The 17,318-nt window shown below is 38.3% G+C and overlaps 1 protein-coding gene across 1 annotated transcript in view; it reads right to left on the bottom strand.

Annotated features, from left to right (window-relative positions):
* DIAPH3 (diaphanous related formin 3) overlaps positions 1-17,318 on the bottom strand; it is a 398,738-nt gene that overhangs the window by 344,052 nt on the left and 37,368 nt on the right. The window contains exons 2-5 of the mRNA XM_019655900.1: positions 16,434-16,508; positions 16,279-16,348; positions 11,302-11,438; positions 9,260-9,365 (exon numbers count right to left, since the gene is read on the bottom strand). Coding sequence (XP_019511445.1) covers positions 9,260-9,365; positions 11,302-11,438; positions 16,279-16,290 — 255 coding nt within the window. The 5' untranslated portion in view covers positions 16,291-16,348; positions 16,434-16,508. The remainder of the gene's footprint in view (positions 1-9,259; positions 9,366-11,301; positions 11,439-16,278; positions 16,349-16,433; positions 16,509-17,318) is intronic.

The raw sequence follows: 17,318 nt of genomic DNA on the forward strand, positions 1-17,318 counted from the left end.
ATCAATCCTACTGATTATTTGGGTTGTACCTCAATAAAAGTAGTAGTCGCAACAGAAAGGAATTAAAACTAATTGATCTCTGCAGAGTTCTGGAGGCCCTAAAAAATATACTAGTATTCTTCATTTGGTCTGTCATTAAATTTGAGAACTGATTTGAAATTGAAAATAACTTTGGTTAACAATAGTTGGGTTTTTTTTTGGGGGGGGGGAATATTTAAAACAAAAAGAAATGGTAAATCAAGATTGACTATTCATTATAAGGCCTTTATTTAGCCTCGGGCAAAATTAAACTGGGGTGAGTTTTGAACATTTAAGGCCTAAGGGAAACAGGAACAAATAAACTTGGCTAAACATACAAGGCATTTTAACCTCTGATTTGTTTCAATACAACTACCCAACATTATGTTTGCCTGATTATTGCCCAATGACAAATTTCAATGTACAATGGTTATCACTCAATGAAGGGTGATTTTTCCTACTCTGTTTTTAATACTTTGATGAACCTAAACAACTTATACAATGGGGGGAAATTCCAAAATTTTTAAATTAAAAAATACTGGTTCTTTTCCTACTTTCTGAAAAAATGAGATCCAATCAAATTTTCAAACATCTAGTCTGTAGTTGAGCTCAATGAAATACACAGAGATTGAAGAGTTTTTGTTGTTGCTGTTTTTTAAGAAAGATTTCATTGTCTTTGTGGAAGCCATGGGAACGCAACTCTCAGTCTTGGACTAGAGGCACCATAAATGACCAACAGCCTAAGCTGCTGCCCTCTGAAATCCATCACGTATTTGAGCTGCAACCACACTTCCCACAGGCTGCTCCCAGCCAGTCTCTGAACACAGCAAGAATACTGAAACATGCCTGACCTCAGGGCACGTAGGACTTCGGCTCGAGGGTTCCCCACCCTCGTTTCAAGTTCTCCTAGAACATGGCAGCCTAGGAGACTTCCACCCAACCGTCCTTCCTCCCCCGTCCCCTCGCCAGGGGCGGAGCTACACCGTCTCCCAGCCTCCCCCGCCCCTTCGCCAGGTTCCCTCCCAGGCATCTCCCCTATTCCCTTGCACATCAAATCTCTTGCTCTCAGAGGACCCAGATTAACACAGCCTGTTCCACAAAGCAAGTTTCAGCAAGAGTATCATGTTCAAATTGTCTGATTCATGCTATTATAAATGAACAGGATACGTTCCCTTTTTCTTGTTCTCTAAATGTGACCACCCTCTGCAACTGAATTTGTAACCAAGAGATATTTGTTTAGACCATGGGCATATCGGATACCTGAATGTTTGGAACACAATTTTCCTCTGGTGAGAGTTCCAGAGACACCAAAGGCTTGGATTACATTTCTGGCTTTGTTTCTTTGGAAAATACATTCTACCACAGCGTTTCTCAACCTTTCACAGGGGTCACCTAAGACCATCGGAAAACATATTTTCGATGGTCTTAGGAACCGAGACACTGCTTCTCTATCCGTCTCCAGGCCCACATGCAGATATACCCACATACGAGTACCCGCGACCCCTGTGAAAGGGTTGTTCGATCCCCAAAGGGGTTGCAACCCACAGGTTGAGAAACACTGTTCAACGGGAAAGAAATATACCATAGGGATCCTAGGTGAACATACCAACCACTCCTATCCACTGAATCCTAGAAGGATATATCTGCCCACTGTTTCATCAACATTATCACTAGACCTTAAGAAGCCTAATGATATGATAGATGCACAAAGATATGGATGTACTTAATGCCACTGAACCATACTCTTAAAAATGGTTAAAATGGTATATTTTACATTATCTATATTGTCTATTATCTATACCACAATTAAATAAAGAGAGCAATGACTATGTATTTTAATAGTGGATAAAAAAAATTACAAGACTTCAGTTACTTTTACTAGGTCATAGGTAAAAATGAGTGGTGCCCAGAAGCACAGCATAAACCCAACGAGCCATCAGTATTTAAAGAGTACTGCACTAAGTCAAATTTTGGGAAACCTGGAGGCAATTCAATAAAAGGGTTTAAGTATAATTTAAGTGAGCAAGCTCAGAAACTAAAGTTGCTACAGATTTTCGAAGCATCAAGTCAAGAGAATAATTTTGCCCTCTGAAAGAAACTTCCCCATCTCTCCCCTTATTCATGTTTGTTCTCTGACAAACAAAGTCTCCTCTCTGATAAAGAAACTTCGCAAAACATGTTTTCCCTTTAGTTAGTAAGTAATGTAGGGAAAATACTCCACGGTGTCACATGAGCAAAAATTAATTAATGAAGGTTTCACTTCATTCAATGTGCACAAGGTATAATGGATATATGGGAACAACACCAGGGGTATCAGACTGAAGGAAGGTGGCCTGAGGAGGTTCAGGGGTCTGCTCGCTGTTGTAAGAGGATTTCTGTGGTTTCTTGCACGTCTGCATGTATTCTAAGTAGAGGCACTGATAACCTTGAATGTTTGCGTAGTCAGGAACCTTAGAAGACAGACACAGTGTCTTCTCTCTAGAGCAAAGGGCAGGTGTGCTTCCTGTCCGGTATGATGAAGACCATGTCCCCTTGGAGCAAAGGACAGCATCCTTCCAGCCCATTCTAAACACTTCAGGCTCTCAAAGCTCCAAGTTCCTCTTCTGCAGCACCACCTGCCATCTCTGCCATGTCTGCAGACAGTCTCTCCAAAACCAAGGACTGGACTCAAGTATTGCCACTGGGGATTCTAAATTTTATCAACCAGCTGGGAGGCCATGTTGAAAGCACTGTCACTCAGTAGCCCCCCAGCTGATCAAGGTCCCCACGGAGGGGACACCCAACAACTATAATGAACACTTTCCTTCCAGGAGCACCATGTGTACCTTCCAGACTAATTATCGTGTGGTGAAGCAAGGCATTAACTTATCTCACTCTTCAAAAACACCGTGACTTGAACCTTAGCCCCATTCATAGCCATGGTCCAGCATTTAGGAAACACTACCAGTATACCGTGCAGCCCTCAGATAACCGGGGAGATCTCTCCAAACTGAGGCTCTCCCTGGTTACTCTGGGGAGCCGCCTGGAGAGAAAGCTGGTCACTATTTATGTGTACCCTGAAGGCAGGTACCCTTACAATAAGAATCACCCACTTAGAAAAAGTGGCAAGAAACGAGTCCCTCATTTTAGCTGAAGTGAGCAGTGACACCATATTAGCCCTGGAAGGCACTCAGGCCAGATCGCTCTGGGTGAAAGAAATGCCCTAGACTTCCTCCTTACTGGACAAGGGGAAGTCCAGGCAATCACTAATACATCATTCTGTACCTAAATTAATATCTCTGGCCATGTGGAAAGAGCAATAAAAAAAAATTGAGAAGAAAGCCTCCTGGTGTCCTAAGGTAAACCTTGGTGGTCTATGGGATTTGTTCAGCTGACTGGATCCGAGACCTGGAAGGCACGGCTGAGGTCAATACTGCAGGTTAGTCTCAAACTGCCGCTCAGAGTCCTGCTGACACGCAGGCTTAATTAAACACTTTATGAGGTAAATTACACAGATCTCATCACAGCCGATCTAAATCAGTTACCGCTGCCCATGACATTCAAGTTCTATTCCCTAACTCATGGTTTCTCTCCTAGAACACAACCCCCTGCAACGGGAAACTGGGGCTAACGCAAAGCTGATACTAGAGCTACTGCTATGGTTCACAAAGTCTTTTGTTTTTGACCTAAGAGTCCGTGTCGTCTGACAGCACCCATAAACCTGTGGCAGACTCACTTGTGAGTTTACAAGTGGTATAAAATTGTAGACCATTCATGTTCTTGATACCCCAGCCATGAGTCCAAGGGGACTAGATCAGGGAGACACAGAATGCTGTCACTATAGGCCTGAGGACACAGACACAGAAGGAGAGCCAAACATCTATTCAAAAAGCTCTAGGCCTCCCAGGCTCCGGCCTCTTTCCTGACAAAAGTCGACCACAATTCAATCAGCCCTGTGACCGACCAGCAGCAAAAGTTCCAACAAACTCTTCAAAACCAAGATAATGCTTCTGATGCTGCAGCGAAGTCTGGCTCTAACGTGAGAAAAGAGGACACACGTGGAAAGGAAAATAAAAGGAAGAGAGGAGAAATGAAAATAACAGATAACACCAAAGTGTAGCAGGAACCAGAGATTGGTTCACCTACACATATTCCAACCTTTTTGCCTAAAGAAGACCCAGCCAACATGAGGGGACAGCCACATATATGAAGACTGGACCCTGTGAAGGGAGGTTTACTGCGGTGGCAGGAGCTCTGCTGACTGTCCTTAGTCCCGGGTGCTGACCAGAGGCGAGTTTCGGGAGGGTGTTCATGAGGACATTCCTGGATGCGGTCTAGCGCCTCCTCTTCTGCATTAGCTCTGGCTACACACTACCCAGCAGGATATTCTGTCCGGTACCTAGTACCATGTCTGGCTTAAATTACCTAGAGAGGATTATGTTGCTTGGAGCTGAAAACCTCATCTGATAGACTTGAAAAAAGAATAATATACATTTATTATAATCCAATATTTACATTTTTTCTTGTACTTCCTTTCCTGATAGTAAGACTCTCTAAGGCCTGAAAATGATTTTGAATTATTTCCGGTACTCAGCTCTTCACTTTTTTACTACACTATCGGTGGAGGGATGGAGTGGGGGGCTGCAGGGTGGTGGAAGTATGCTCGTTCTATCAGAATCCTACGCAGTCAAATTATCTTCATTATTATTTTCAGACGCAAGAAAAATCTAACAACCCCCCTTTAATGTACTGTTATAAATATACTTTGCAATAAAATAATGAATTCTTTTTTTTTCATTTACTACCTCTCCTTTTCCCCAATTTAAAGGCAAACAATTGGTTTCTAATTTACTCAACAACAAACAAGTTTTACTTTTAATTTGGTGATCTGCTACTATCACCCAGACTAGTACATTTCAGTAAATGCAAATTATATAGATAATAGACTAAAATGGGCACTTAGAGCAATAGTTTTATGGGAAAATTGATAACCAGCTATCTTTAAAATATACTTTATTGGTAGAAAATTCAGAAGCACCCCAAGAGGAAAGTACTTTTAGGAATTACTAAAGTGCTGCTTGATTATCTTAAACAAAATAGTGCACAATCAGCAATCCCAGAAAACAGAATCTATTTACTTTTTTTCCCCCCAGGTTAGCTATCTAGAAAATGGGACCTCTCTTAATTTAAGCTTGTCACCGCCTAGCGATTTCACACATTAGGATTCATAGTAATGGAAAGCCTCAATTAAAGAGTAAAAACCCACAACAAAATAGTTGAGTAGGGGAAGTGAAAATTCACAATTCTTTCCATTTTCTACTCTCCATCAAGAGCATGCAAATTTAACCTGAACTTATCAAAAAAATGAGAAATGAATTTATGTTATGCTACAATGACCTTTTATTTCTCAATGAAAATTAAACTTTAAGAATGTCAGAAATTTATTTTAGTGTTTATAGGACTTCAAAAACTAACCCTGCTAACCCTGAAAGAAAATATAATTCTTACACCTAAGGCAATTAGTTTCATTAAAGCAAATATGACCAGCCACCTACATCTTGGTAAAAATTTCTCAAGAACTGAATCAAATAGATCACTTCTATAACTGTTAAAGGAAGATGTTGCTATTAGTCCCCTACTTTCCACTCATATCCCCTTACACTAAATATGGCAAATAAGCTGTCATTAGAAAGGAAACCATCTCCACAAGTGTCCATGCTGCATTTTTCATAATAGCTAGAAAATAGAAACAACCCAAATGTCCACCAAATGACAAATGATAAGCAAAATGCAGTAGATCCATACAATAGATTATACGGCAATAAAAAAATTGGAAGTCCTGATACATGTTATGAACAAGAATGAACCCTGAAAATAGTATGCTGAGTGGATGAAGCCGGTCACAAAGGACCAGAAATTGTACGATTTTATTTATATCATATGTCCAGAATAAGAAAATCTATAGAGACAGAAAATACAAGTAGATTAATGGTTGCCTAGAGCTGGGGGAATAAGGGTATTATACAGGCTGAGGGATTAGGAGAGTCTTTAAGGGGCATTATGAAAATGTTCTCAAATAGTGATATGACTTGCACAACTCTGAGAATACACATAAAAACACTGACCTATACACTTCAAAGTGGATAAACTATATAATGTTAACTTCATCTGAATAAAGCTATTAAAAATCATTTCAAAACTATATCAAGTCTTTACAGATATATTTAATTTCTTCAAATCTTAACGTTTTCTATAAAATAACCTTAATTTCAAATTTTAATTGATAATTCTCTTTCAGAGAATTTTATATACATAATTAGTAGCTAAATATAGCTATATCCTAACTATAGAAATCTTTTCTCCGTATCAGCATCTTCAGTAAAATTAGAGTAACTACCCATAACAAAAATGACTAAATTTACCAAAGAATTTTTCAATTCATGTAGTTTTCCTTTAAGCTCATAAGATAATTAAAATTTTTAAAGATCAGATAGATTTACCTTAATGTTCAGTAGCCAAAACATATTATATGCCAAACAACCAAGAATTATAAGGTTGCAACAGTCAAAACTTTCTAGTTAATGAGCAAATGTCATTTACGGAGACAAAACTTGGCTACATTCTTAACAAGCTGTTCCTTATCCCTCCCTCACAGCTTTAAAATGTCAAGTGATGTAAGATTGTTATAAACGAAGTTGGGACCCCAGTTTTACAAATTTTTTTTAACTTTTTCCTCTGAAATAATTGTACTATATTTATAGGAAGTTACAAAAAAAAAAAAACCAACAAAAACGGACAGGTAGACTCCTGAGGACACCTGACACAGTTCCACCCTGTGGTACCATATGGCATAATCATAGCTCAACACCGAAACCAGGAAATTGAAATTGGTATACTCCACAGAGCTTGCTCAGATTATACCAGCTTCAATCTCATGTGCATGTGCAGTTCTATGCAATTTTATCACGTTTGATTTGTATAACCATCACCAAACTCAAACACCAGAACTCTTTAAACCGCACAAGACACCCTCCTGCTACTTATGGCTAAAATCAACACCTTTCCAGACACCATCCCAAAGTACTAAACTGTTCTCCATCTCTATAATTTTTACTTGAATATAATTACTTGAAGAACAGTATATAAATGGGATCTTACAGTGTGTAACCTTCTAGAATTGACATTTTTCAATCAGGTTAATTCTCTGGAGATCCATACAATTTGCTATATGTATCGATGATTCATTCCATTTTGCTGCTGCATAGTATTTTGTGCTGCGGATGTATAACAGTTTATCCATTCACCTGTTGAAGGACATCTACGTTGTTTCTAGTTTGAAACTGCGGCAAATAAAGCTGCTGTAAAAATCTGGTTTTGTGTGAACATAAATTTTCATTACTCTGGGATAAAAGGTCAAGAGTATAATTGATGGGTAGTATAGTTAAATACAAATTTTACTAACAATACTGGTAATGTTCCTGAAAAAAACAAAGATCACTTAAAATCTCCACTGAACCAAGCACTGCCTTAGAATTTTAAACACATTATCCTATGTAATCCTTGCAACAACAATGAGTAGGTATTGATATTATCTCCATCTTACAACGGAGAAAACCAAGCTATAGAAGAGGTTTGGGACGTGATCCAGAGTAACACAGCTACGATGTGAACAGCTGGGACTTACATTCAAGTCCACCTGACTGAGAAGTCTACTCCTTTCAGCACAAGACACTACACCTTCCACTCCTATAACATGTATGTGGTTAGATACAAAAAGTATATATTAACATAAAAAAGTCTCTATTTAGGGGATGAAGTTCATAAATGAGGTTTTAAAAAGTAAACATGATTTCTAATATGATGCATAAATAACCAAAATTAATCTAGTAATCTACCGGTATTGATACAAATATTGTACATGTAAAAAGTAACATGAGTACTGCAGGAAAATTCACATAATTCAGCTTTCCTCTACCAAGTTTCTTTACGGTTTAGTCTTAATTAACTAGCCTTGTGGTGAATAGGAAACCTGGGGACAGATGAAAAAGGAGAAGGGGTGTATGAACTAAAAGGTATATGTATGAATTTTGTATGTAATGACGTATGAAGCCCCTCGCACACCAAGCAAGTGCAAGAGCAGGCTCTGTGTCCGCTGTGGACGACGCATCCCCGACCCCACTCCCAGACCCTCGGCCACGCCGGGCTGAGGAAGGACGGTCTGGCTCTTTGCAGAGCCTCCAGGACCTAGCCCCACGCTACGGGACCACATACGCAGATCGTCACGCCTGCCTACTGCCCAGAGAAGCAAATCACAACAACTCAAAGGCTGTCATCAGAAATATCACAACAAATTTATTTAACAGTCCCTAACATTTTCTGATTTTTTTCGTCAGAAAAATTTTTATCAATATTTCCTTAAATGTACTCAGATTTGATTAGGAATGATTTTAACTATAATTAAAGGCATAAAACCTCGCATCTCTTTTTTTTTTCTTCTTAAGGAGAAATTAAATGAATATTAGTTATGCAGCTTGGATACCATAGTGTTAAAGTCTAAACATGACCGTTAGGGAGCATTGCAGTATTTGTGAAAATCCCTGTAAGTATCCATTGGGTCTCATTATTACTCATGTAAACTCTCACCTTTCCAGGTATAAAAACTAATACAATGTGAAGCCATAATTCACTTAATTGACAAAATTTCTTCAAAATTGTAATAATCAACTAATGAGAATTACATAATTTAATAATATGTAAATAAACAATTAATGGGACTATGATTATCTTATTTAAAGAGAAGTCTAATCAGTCAACTTCTAGGAAAGTAACTATGGAAATAATCATAGGTATACACCAAGTTCCATCTATAAGGTTATGACATAGTATAAATTAGAATTCTACACATCTATTGAATAATAATGTACGTCAACTATAATTATATGTACATATAGTCACGGGATGTGGAGTAGAGAGTGGGAGTGGAGTCAATGGAATTGTAATAGATAAGCAGGATATCAGGGGGAGCAGTAGATGGGGGAAGGAGGTTGTTACTGTGTGAAGGGTGAAAAGGATAACTATTGCTTTGTTCTGTACCCCTGAAACTAACAATAAAAAAACAAAAAATTAAAAAAAAAGAATTCTACACATCTATTAAAAATGCCATAAAATGCTAAATGGCATGCAGGGTTTCATACTATAGGGTTAAATATACACCTGTCAGAAAACTGTTACAAAACAATAGTAAGATACGCGTGAAACATACTTGCAGTTGAACTGAATTGTGCCGAAGGCCTTCCACAATAGCTGTAAATCTGTCAATTTTTCTTTCTTCTCCAGCTGACGTTAAAGCTTCTAAAACTTCTTCCAGGCTATTGGAAAATTTGAAATTATTAATGAAATTGCAAACAGCAAAAAGCCCAAATGCCAAAATACAATGGCCTGATCTACTGAACTCTGGAATCACTACTCCAAGGCAACCAGTAACATCTTAAAAGTAACTTACTGAGTAAACAGCATGCATCAAGCACTGTTCTAAGCATGTTACACGTTTTGATTTATTTATTCCTAAAAATTACCCTATAATGACGTTTATTTATCAAGTATTTATACAGTGCTCAGCACTCCTCAGGGACTGATTGAACCAGTTTACAAACAGTAACTCATTCTAATGTACATAACTCTAAGAAGTTGGTATTAATATTATCCCATATTAAAATTAGGCAACTGAGGTAGAAAAAGGTTAAGCAACTTCTCCAAGGTCTCACATCTATTAAATGGTAGATCACAGATCTAAAACCAGAGTATGTGTAGTGGTGTTACACAAATGCTCTTACCCACTACACTTGACTTCCGCTAGAATATAAGCGAAGTTCTGGTAGCCAAAAATATGTGGTACTAAGATGTTTTAGTCAGATAAAAAAAATAATAGTCACATAAGAACTATACTTGCTCCACCTTAAAAAAAAAAAAAACTTGTGTTAACAGGACCTCGCATGCTATAGAAGCTCACACACTTTGTGGACATGGACATGTAGTCCTAAAAGTTATTTCCTTCATTTTGAGAACATTCTTAAATCAAGAAATAATAAAAATAATATGGAAGTATGGGAAGAGGAAGTTGAAGAGGAGAAAAAAAGCAAAAGAGGATAAAGAAAGAGAGTGGAAAGGAGAGGAAAGGGAAAGAGAAAAAAGGAAGTAGGGGAGGAGGGGAGAGAAGGAGCAGGGAAGGAGAGCGAGGAGGAGGAGAGAAAGAAAGGGAGAGGGAAGCACAGGAAGTATCTTCTGTGTCCACATTAAACGCACTCTCAGGTTTCTGAACCCTCATTAATCTGCCCTTAACATGGAAAGTGCTGGAGCCGGACGCCTGGCTTTGCATGTTGGGATTATAGAGGGTACAGCATCATCCACAGACAGACACTCAGGTGTATATGGGGACAGGGCCAGGCCTGAGTGGCGCCTGTTGACCCCCACCGAGGTCCAAATGGAGCAGCTCCACAGTCCTGGCTCCAGTGGGATCACCACCAGGACAATTTTCAAATGGGCGCAGCAGGTCCCACTGACACGGCCCTGCCGACCCTTGTATGAGAGGGTGATTCCTGTTTGTTCTTCTGGTTGTTGAGTTTTATATCTTTATACTTTTAAAAAAGAACATTTTTAAATAAGTTTTAAATGCTATTTTATAATAAGAACCCCTAATCTTCTTTAAAAGAAAAAAGGCTTATCTTTATAAATATATTTTAATATGTATATAATAGTCTTTTAGTTACATCCCTAACAAATGTGAATAATGCTTTCCAGGTTTAAAGCTTTAGTATATATTTTATGGTCAAGAACTATGCATCCTCAAGCAGTAAAGTGCTAGTCCATATGTCACTTTCGGAACCTCCCTTATCGATTTTCAAATAGTACGAATTTGCGTTTACGAGGGACTATCCATGACCTACAGTTTCAATTAATTCTACCTGGAAAAAAAAAATCACATAAGAAACAGAACCCATTTGTATTATGTTTCAAGGTCTTCACTTAGGATTTTTACTTAGGGTCTGAGTTCAGAACAGTTCAAAATAAATGACGAAGAAGTCGGTTTCTCACAGAAACATATTAGCCCATCACTACTAAATCGATTGAGAGTACTAAGCATTACTTAAACATTTCTGTGCAGCCAGTATGAATCTAAATCAGTTGCTGAAGTATACTTTATTTCCTTATATTCTAGTCTCAAATAGAATAGATAATGAAAACATTAAATGAATCACAGTGGATGAAATCATTACATAATTAGAGAAGTAAGTTGAGAAGACTCACATGCTTTCCTCCCCTACAATGCACACTGCAGAGAGGAGTTTAACCGCATCTGTCATCATGCTGGGGTGCGCAGAGTCCATGGCTTTGGCTAATAGAGAAAGACTCCTCTCTTCACTCATAATTCTTTCCAAGCCATACTACAACGTGTTGGAAAGAAGAGATTAAATGGTAAGTTACTTTAAAATAAAAAAATTTTTAAAAAGTGTCCTGAAAGAAATGTAATTATTAAAAAGTGTTTATAGGATAATATAGTTTTATACCTAGAAAAGCTGAAACGTATAAAGAATGTGTAACATCCTTAAAAAAATTCATAGACGTATATATACACTTTATATCAAGAACTGTGAGAACCAACCAAATGCAGATAACCCCTCAAAGGTGATTTTACTACAATATTGACTAGTAATTATTAATACAGATAAGTGGCCAAGTGGAGAGAGAGAAGTATTGAGAAATATTGAGATTTCCCAACAGAAACACCCAAACTGAACAGTCAGACAGTGAAACCGACCCTGAGGCCAAGAGGCTCTTCTTCAGGAAGGAGAGTTGGTAAGAGATACACCACAAGTAAGGGCACACATCCACACTGGTCCAGAGAAATGTATTGTGAACCACATGTGCAATGTGAAATTTTTAAGCAAAACTAATTTTAAAACAGTTATTCACACATATCCAAAATATTACCATTTCAACATATAATCAAAAGAAAACATTATCGATGAGATATTTTACTTTTCTTCTTCCTAAGTATTCAAAATCCAGTGTGTATTTTACACTTACAGCCCCTCTCCATTCAGACTAGCCACATACATAAGCAACCACAGTATATATACAGCGTAGACCCAGGCAGTAACACTCAGCTCATCAATGGGCAAAGCTGAAGAATGATTTAGGCACACACCACATAGAAACTGTCATAAGGAGAGTTCACAGAGTGTGCCAAAAAAATGTATGCACATTTTTTTACGACAGGAAAACTATTAAAATTGTAACACTCAATATATACCAATAACAAAAGATGAATACAAGTCACGTTTGACATCTGCAATTACACTAGGTGCTGAAAGTGGTTACCATCAGTGTCCAGACACTTCTGATTACGGCGAACTACTGCTGGAGCAACGATGACTAAAGTGTCCACTTGTATACATTTTTTTGGCACCCCCGGAATACTCTCATTGGAATGATATTTTATCATCAGAAAGACAATGCAGTTGTAAACACATTATAAAAATGGGATGATAAGGGATAAGGACAAAGTTTGTTTACTACTGCCGGGATGTCACATCCAATTAGAAGATAAGTATGGGGTTGTCAGAAAAGTCATGACATCTGTTTTCTATGTTTTTCGTTGCAAAAATGCGTCATGACTTTTCCGACAACCCAATAGTTATATGAATGACTTAGTGCTTTGATTTAAGGATGTACACATCTATTAGGGCCCGCTTACAAGCTATGGAAGACAAGCAACAGATAACAGAGAATGAAGAGAAGCAAGAAAACACTACTATTTATCTACCATGCATCCCAGATCCTTTTAAAGAGAAATTGGTTATCACTGTTACTACTGGGCAATGAAGAGGGCCTAATCCCAATTACAGACCTATGAACTATGGCCTCCACTCAAAATTAGCACTAGCTATAAGCCTCAAAGTTGAATCTATAACAGGCATAGACCCAAATGTGTTTAATGCTAGGAAATTTTATTTATAACTTTCTACTGTAAATGGCATTAATGTAACGAAGGCTTCACACTGTGCTGAAATACTGCATTTGCTTTAGACCACTGTCCAGAACACAGGTACAAAGGACAGGGACAAGCAGGAGGGTCACGGGTCCATGTATGATCTGGGGAAGGGCTTCTCTGTCTTACTGGTGACAGGGAAAAGTTTACAGAGACAGCGCAACTGACCAGGAAATGTTTGCTTTTGTGACAGCCTGGCATGTTTCATACCTGCAAATAAAGAATGGAAAAGCAGGCATGGGGCCAAAGACTGCAATACGCCTAGATAATCGTTCCAGGGAATTGTCAGAGGCTTATAAAGCACCACTTAGATCCGAGTGAAAAAGTCAGTTGGTCAGGGATTATCAAGTACCAGAGGACTGGCTCTGTCCTAATAAACCTGAGGACGAGAACAGCTTGCCTCCAGCATAGCCTCCCCCCCCCTTTCCCCACCCGCCTGGCTATCCTGAGCCAGTGCCTGCCCTTCTGCATTCAGAATCCTGTCTCTCCTCCAGCCCCTCAGGGCAACTCACACCAATTTCCTCTGATGTCCTCCGAGTGACACGACCTACCTTCTCTGTCAAGCCCTCCAGCCCTAAACCATCACATGTGAAGGGTGAATAGCAGCATTCTCTGATCTCGTGGTTCTAACCATTATCCTGTGACCCCCGCCACCACCACCACCCCCCAAACCTCCATCATAGGCAGTGTTCTCTGATTTTGCTAATGTAAAAATTTGTAGTGCTCATTTTAAGTCTGGAATGAGGCCAGATTGCCACTATTCAGCTTCTAGAACTAAAGACAGAATTGCTGCCTGCTTGTGTAAAATTGCTCTCATTCAATAATTTAAACCACAAAACAAAACAAAGCAAAACAAAAACCGCTGACTCGGTGAGCTAAATAGTCAACCTACCAGTGCTGGCATGGAAAGTGCGTGAAATGAAGGCTACGTATAAGGTTAGAGAGGTGGTGACAAAATTGGGAAGGTCTCAGGACGTCTCTCTACTGAATGTCAAAGACCCACTCTGGGCTATCGGAAAACTCCTGTGTTCTAAAATGAGGACCGATGCAGGTTCCGTTTGCATTCTATGCGAGGCCTATTGTTACCTAATAGACGGAATTTCAGGCCACTGAAGACGCATTAGGTAGGAAATGTTGATATCTTAAATCCTGGCATAGGATGCCCAACACGACACGAATACTGGTGCTGAACGACTTCCCCAGTGACTTAATCCCAGTAGCAGAGAGGATGTGGGGAAGGGGCTGACTTCAGGATCAAAGTACGCTCGCTGGGGGTGTACACCTCCAAACTACCCACAAAAAGTTCACTGACCAAAATGAAACCCCTCTTCCAATCACTTTTGAATTTAAATCAACTTTTCATCCTGACTTTTATTTTCTTCCTAAGAAATATTCACAATATTCTGCCATTTAAAAAATATTAGTCTAACTTAGATGGTAACATATTTGCTCATTAATTATATAAATAACTTCTACTACAAAATAAGGGACCGCACTTTTAAAGTCTGTACTGTTCATCATTCAATGAACTCTTGTAAAGACTACACAGTGAGAAATAGGAAAAACCATCAGCCAGTGTTGGGCGAGGTGGGGGTGTAATTTTTACTAAAAATTTCAGGCAGTATAATACCAATTCCATGTATGAATAACAATTTTTCATTCTTGTCAGCACAGGTGATGACAATAAATGCAAATAACAGTATATTTCAGCTTCACATATACAAACTACAAGTGACACAATGTTATTATCAGAGAATAAGTTACATTAATTAGACTATAAACACAAAAGTTTACTCCCTCTCCAATTCAGGCTCCAACCAAGTAGGAATAGTATCTTCCATACACCGTCATACTTTATCCATGATATTCTTCCCAAATTCAAATTATGATTCACATGCACCCATGGTTTGAAAAAATGTTCCTGTGTTTTCTCTACTCTCACTTTCTATCCTTATGGAAAGACCTCTCCCTATGAGAAATTTCTTATTCCTTTATTCGGTTATTCTTAGAATATATTCTATAAAAAAGCTACTTAATATCTAAAGCCTAGTTCTCATAGAACAATAGAAGGACTCGTGACGTCTCCATCAGATGTTTTCCCTGAAAATCTTATCTAATTGAAGGGGGAAAGGGAAGAGAAAAATAGTTCATTGGTTAAAAATAGAAAAGTCAGCTCCAGAAAATGCTGAAAAACACATAAATAATTCATTTAGACAAAATAATTAGAAAACTGTATTTGCTACATTTATATATATATATATATATATATATATATATATATATAAAATGTTAATAATTTAAGTACCGGTACTTAAGTGTGTAGTCCTCTAAAGATTTATTCTAAAAGTGAGAATAAGGCAAAATATTAAAAATAAAATTAATCAGAAATGTAGAGAGTGTTGCTATGAAACACAAATCATCACCCCACCAAAGGTATTTTAGTTGCTGCTACACAGCATGAGAGGAAATGTTGCCTATCATTACTCACACATCATGAGGCAGATGTGTTTGGATGTTGCAGCTAAAGACATGGCATGGCATAGAGTAATTTCTGCAATTAACAATACAAAAGAAACACTTTCAGATAAACCTAACTTCGGTAAAGGGCTTAAAGTGTTTCTCTCTTCTAAGGCATCCTCTTTAACACGCAAACTCTGCAGAGTTGCCATATTACATTTGGTCTCAGCAGTACTGGTATTAGGCATCACTGCTCCATTTCTGGAACCTGTTCCATCTGTTTCCACTCATTTCATTATAGATGTAAATTCCTAGGCTATAAAAAATAAGTCTTCCCAACTTCATTCTTTGGTAATAAATATTACTGCAGCCCACACTTAATAATCACGTGTAATTTCAAATCTGATTCATGCTATGGTTTTGAAAACTAAGACAGAGGGAGGGAGGAAGGAAGAGGGGAGAACAAAAAGGAGGGTAGGAAGGGAGGGAGAGGAACAGCGAGAGGGGGAGGTAAGGAGGGAGAGAGGATTAATCTACCCATGAGGAGTTAAGCACCAGAAGAAGACCCGCTCATCTCCACGTTTCTCTGCTGGGACAGCTGTTCTCATTCAAAACTGGAAATCAATAGAGTTCAGTCTTTTTTCCATTATATACTAAACAGCATATCAAAGCAGTGTATCACTTTAGTGCAAATTCTTTATAACACTACTCTAATTCTTAAAAATTCTATAGAAACTGGGGAAGAAAAACTACAATACGGTCACCAATGCACATACCTGTGTATTCATCAAAGCCTTTAGACACTGGATGACTTTGTGCTGATTCTTCTTTACAACTTTTTCTTGTCTGCGTTGGCACAAAACACATCAGTGTTAGAATTATAATAGGACATGCAAATGTCACTTAACTGAAAATAATTAGCAATACTTACACTTTGCTACTAATCAGTCTTTCCAAAATGTCTAGTAATAATCCGAGCCCCTCATGTCCAAAGCTTTGCACCCAACTGAAAGTCAAGAAAAAAGGTAGTTATGCGTTAAGTCAGTTTTCTAAGTTTGGAAATTCACAATAATACTATCATGACTATCTGACAATTGTTGCACTGTAATCCCAAACACAAAATAACACCATGTGCAAAACCATTCATGATTCAGCCTTAGTCGTGACAGAAGGAGCACAGATGGGAAAGCCAGTGGCATGCTGAACCCAGCTTGCACTTGGCGTGTGTGAGCTGAGTGTGCACACCTCTTCCATGGCTCCATGTCCAGTGACTTCATGTTAGCACCTAGAAGTCTGACATGTTGGAAGTATTTACGCTATAAAATTCAGCGAAGGCTGCCAATCAGAGCAACGCCCCCAGCCCAGAGAGCCGCCTGTTACACGTTTCCCAGCACAGAAGCTGAGCGAGCCTCCCTTTGGACTGTTGTTGCAAGAGCGGGACATTGGGCATGTGAGAAAGATTCAAAGGGGAAGAATCAGATCTACATTAAGAAAAAGAATAATGAAAAAATTAATCAAAATATTGAAAAGGGATGTTTTCAGAGAATTTCCTAAACTTCTACAATGCACACTTATAAATAGTAAGAATTTCCTAAGTTTCAAAATTCAATTATTTTTTTTAAATCGTCATTATTTTTAAATGAGTATTTTCATCTTAACCACACAGCCTCTATTCCATAAATCCATAAATATAATTACAGTTCTGTGTGTAATTAGGACATTTCTGCCAATAGACAAAAGCTCACCCTGATTATAGAACAACTTCATAGAATTTACTATGTTTTTTCAGTGGTGATGTGGAAAGCCTAAGTCAGTA

The sequence above is a fragment of the Hipposideros armiger genome, unplaced genomic scaffold (genome assembly GCF_001890085.2).
Source record: "Hipposideros armiger isolate ML-2016 unplaced genomic scaffold, ASM189008v1 scaffold_251, whole genome shotgun sequence".
Lineage (NCBI taxonomy): Eukaryota > Metazoa > Chordata > Mammalia > Chiroptera > Hipposideridae > Hipposideros > Hipposideros armiger.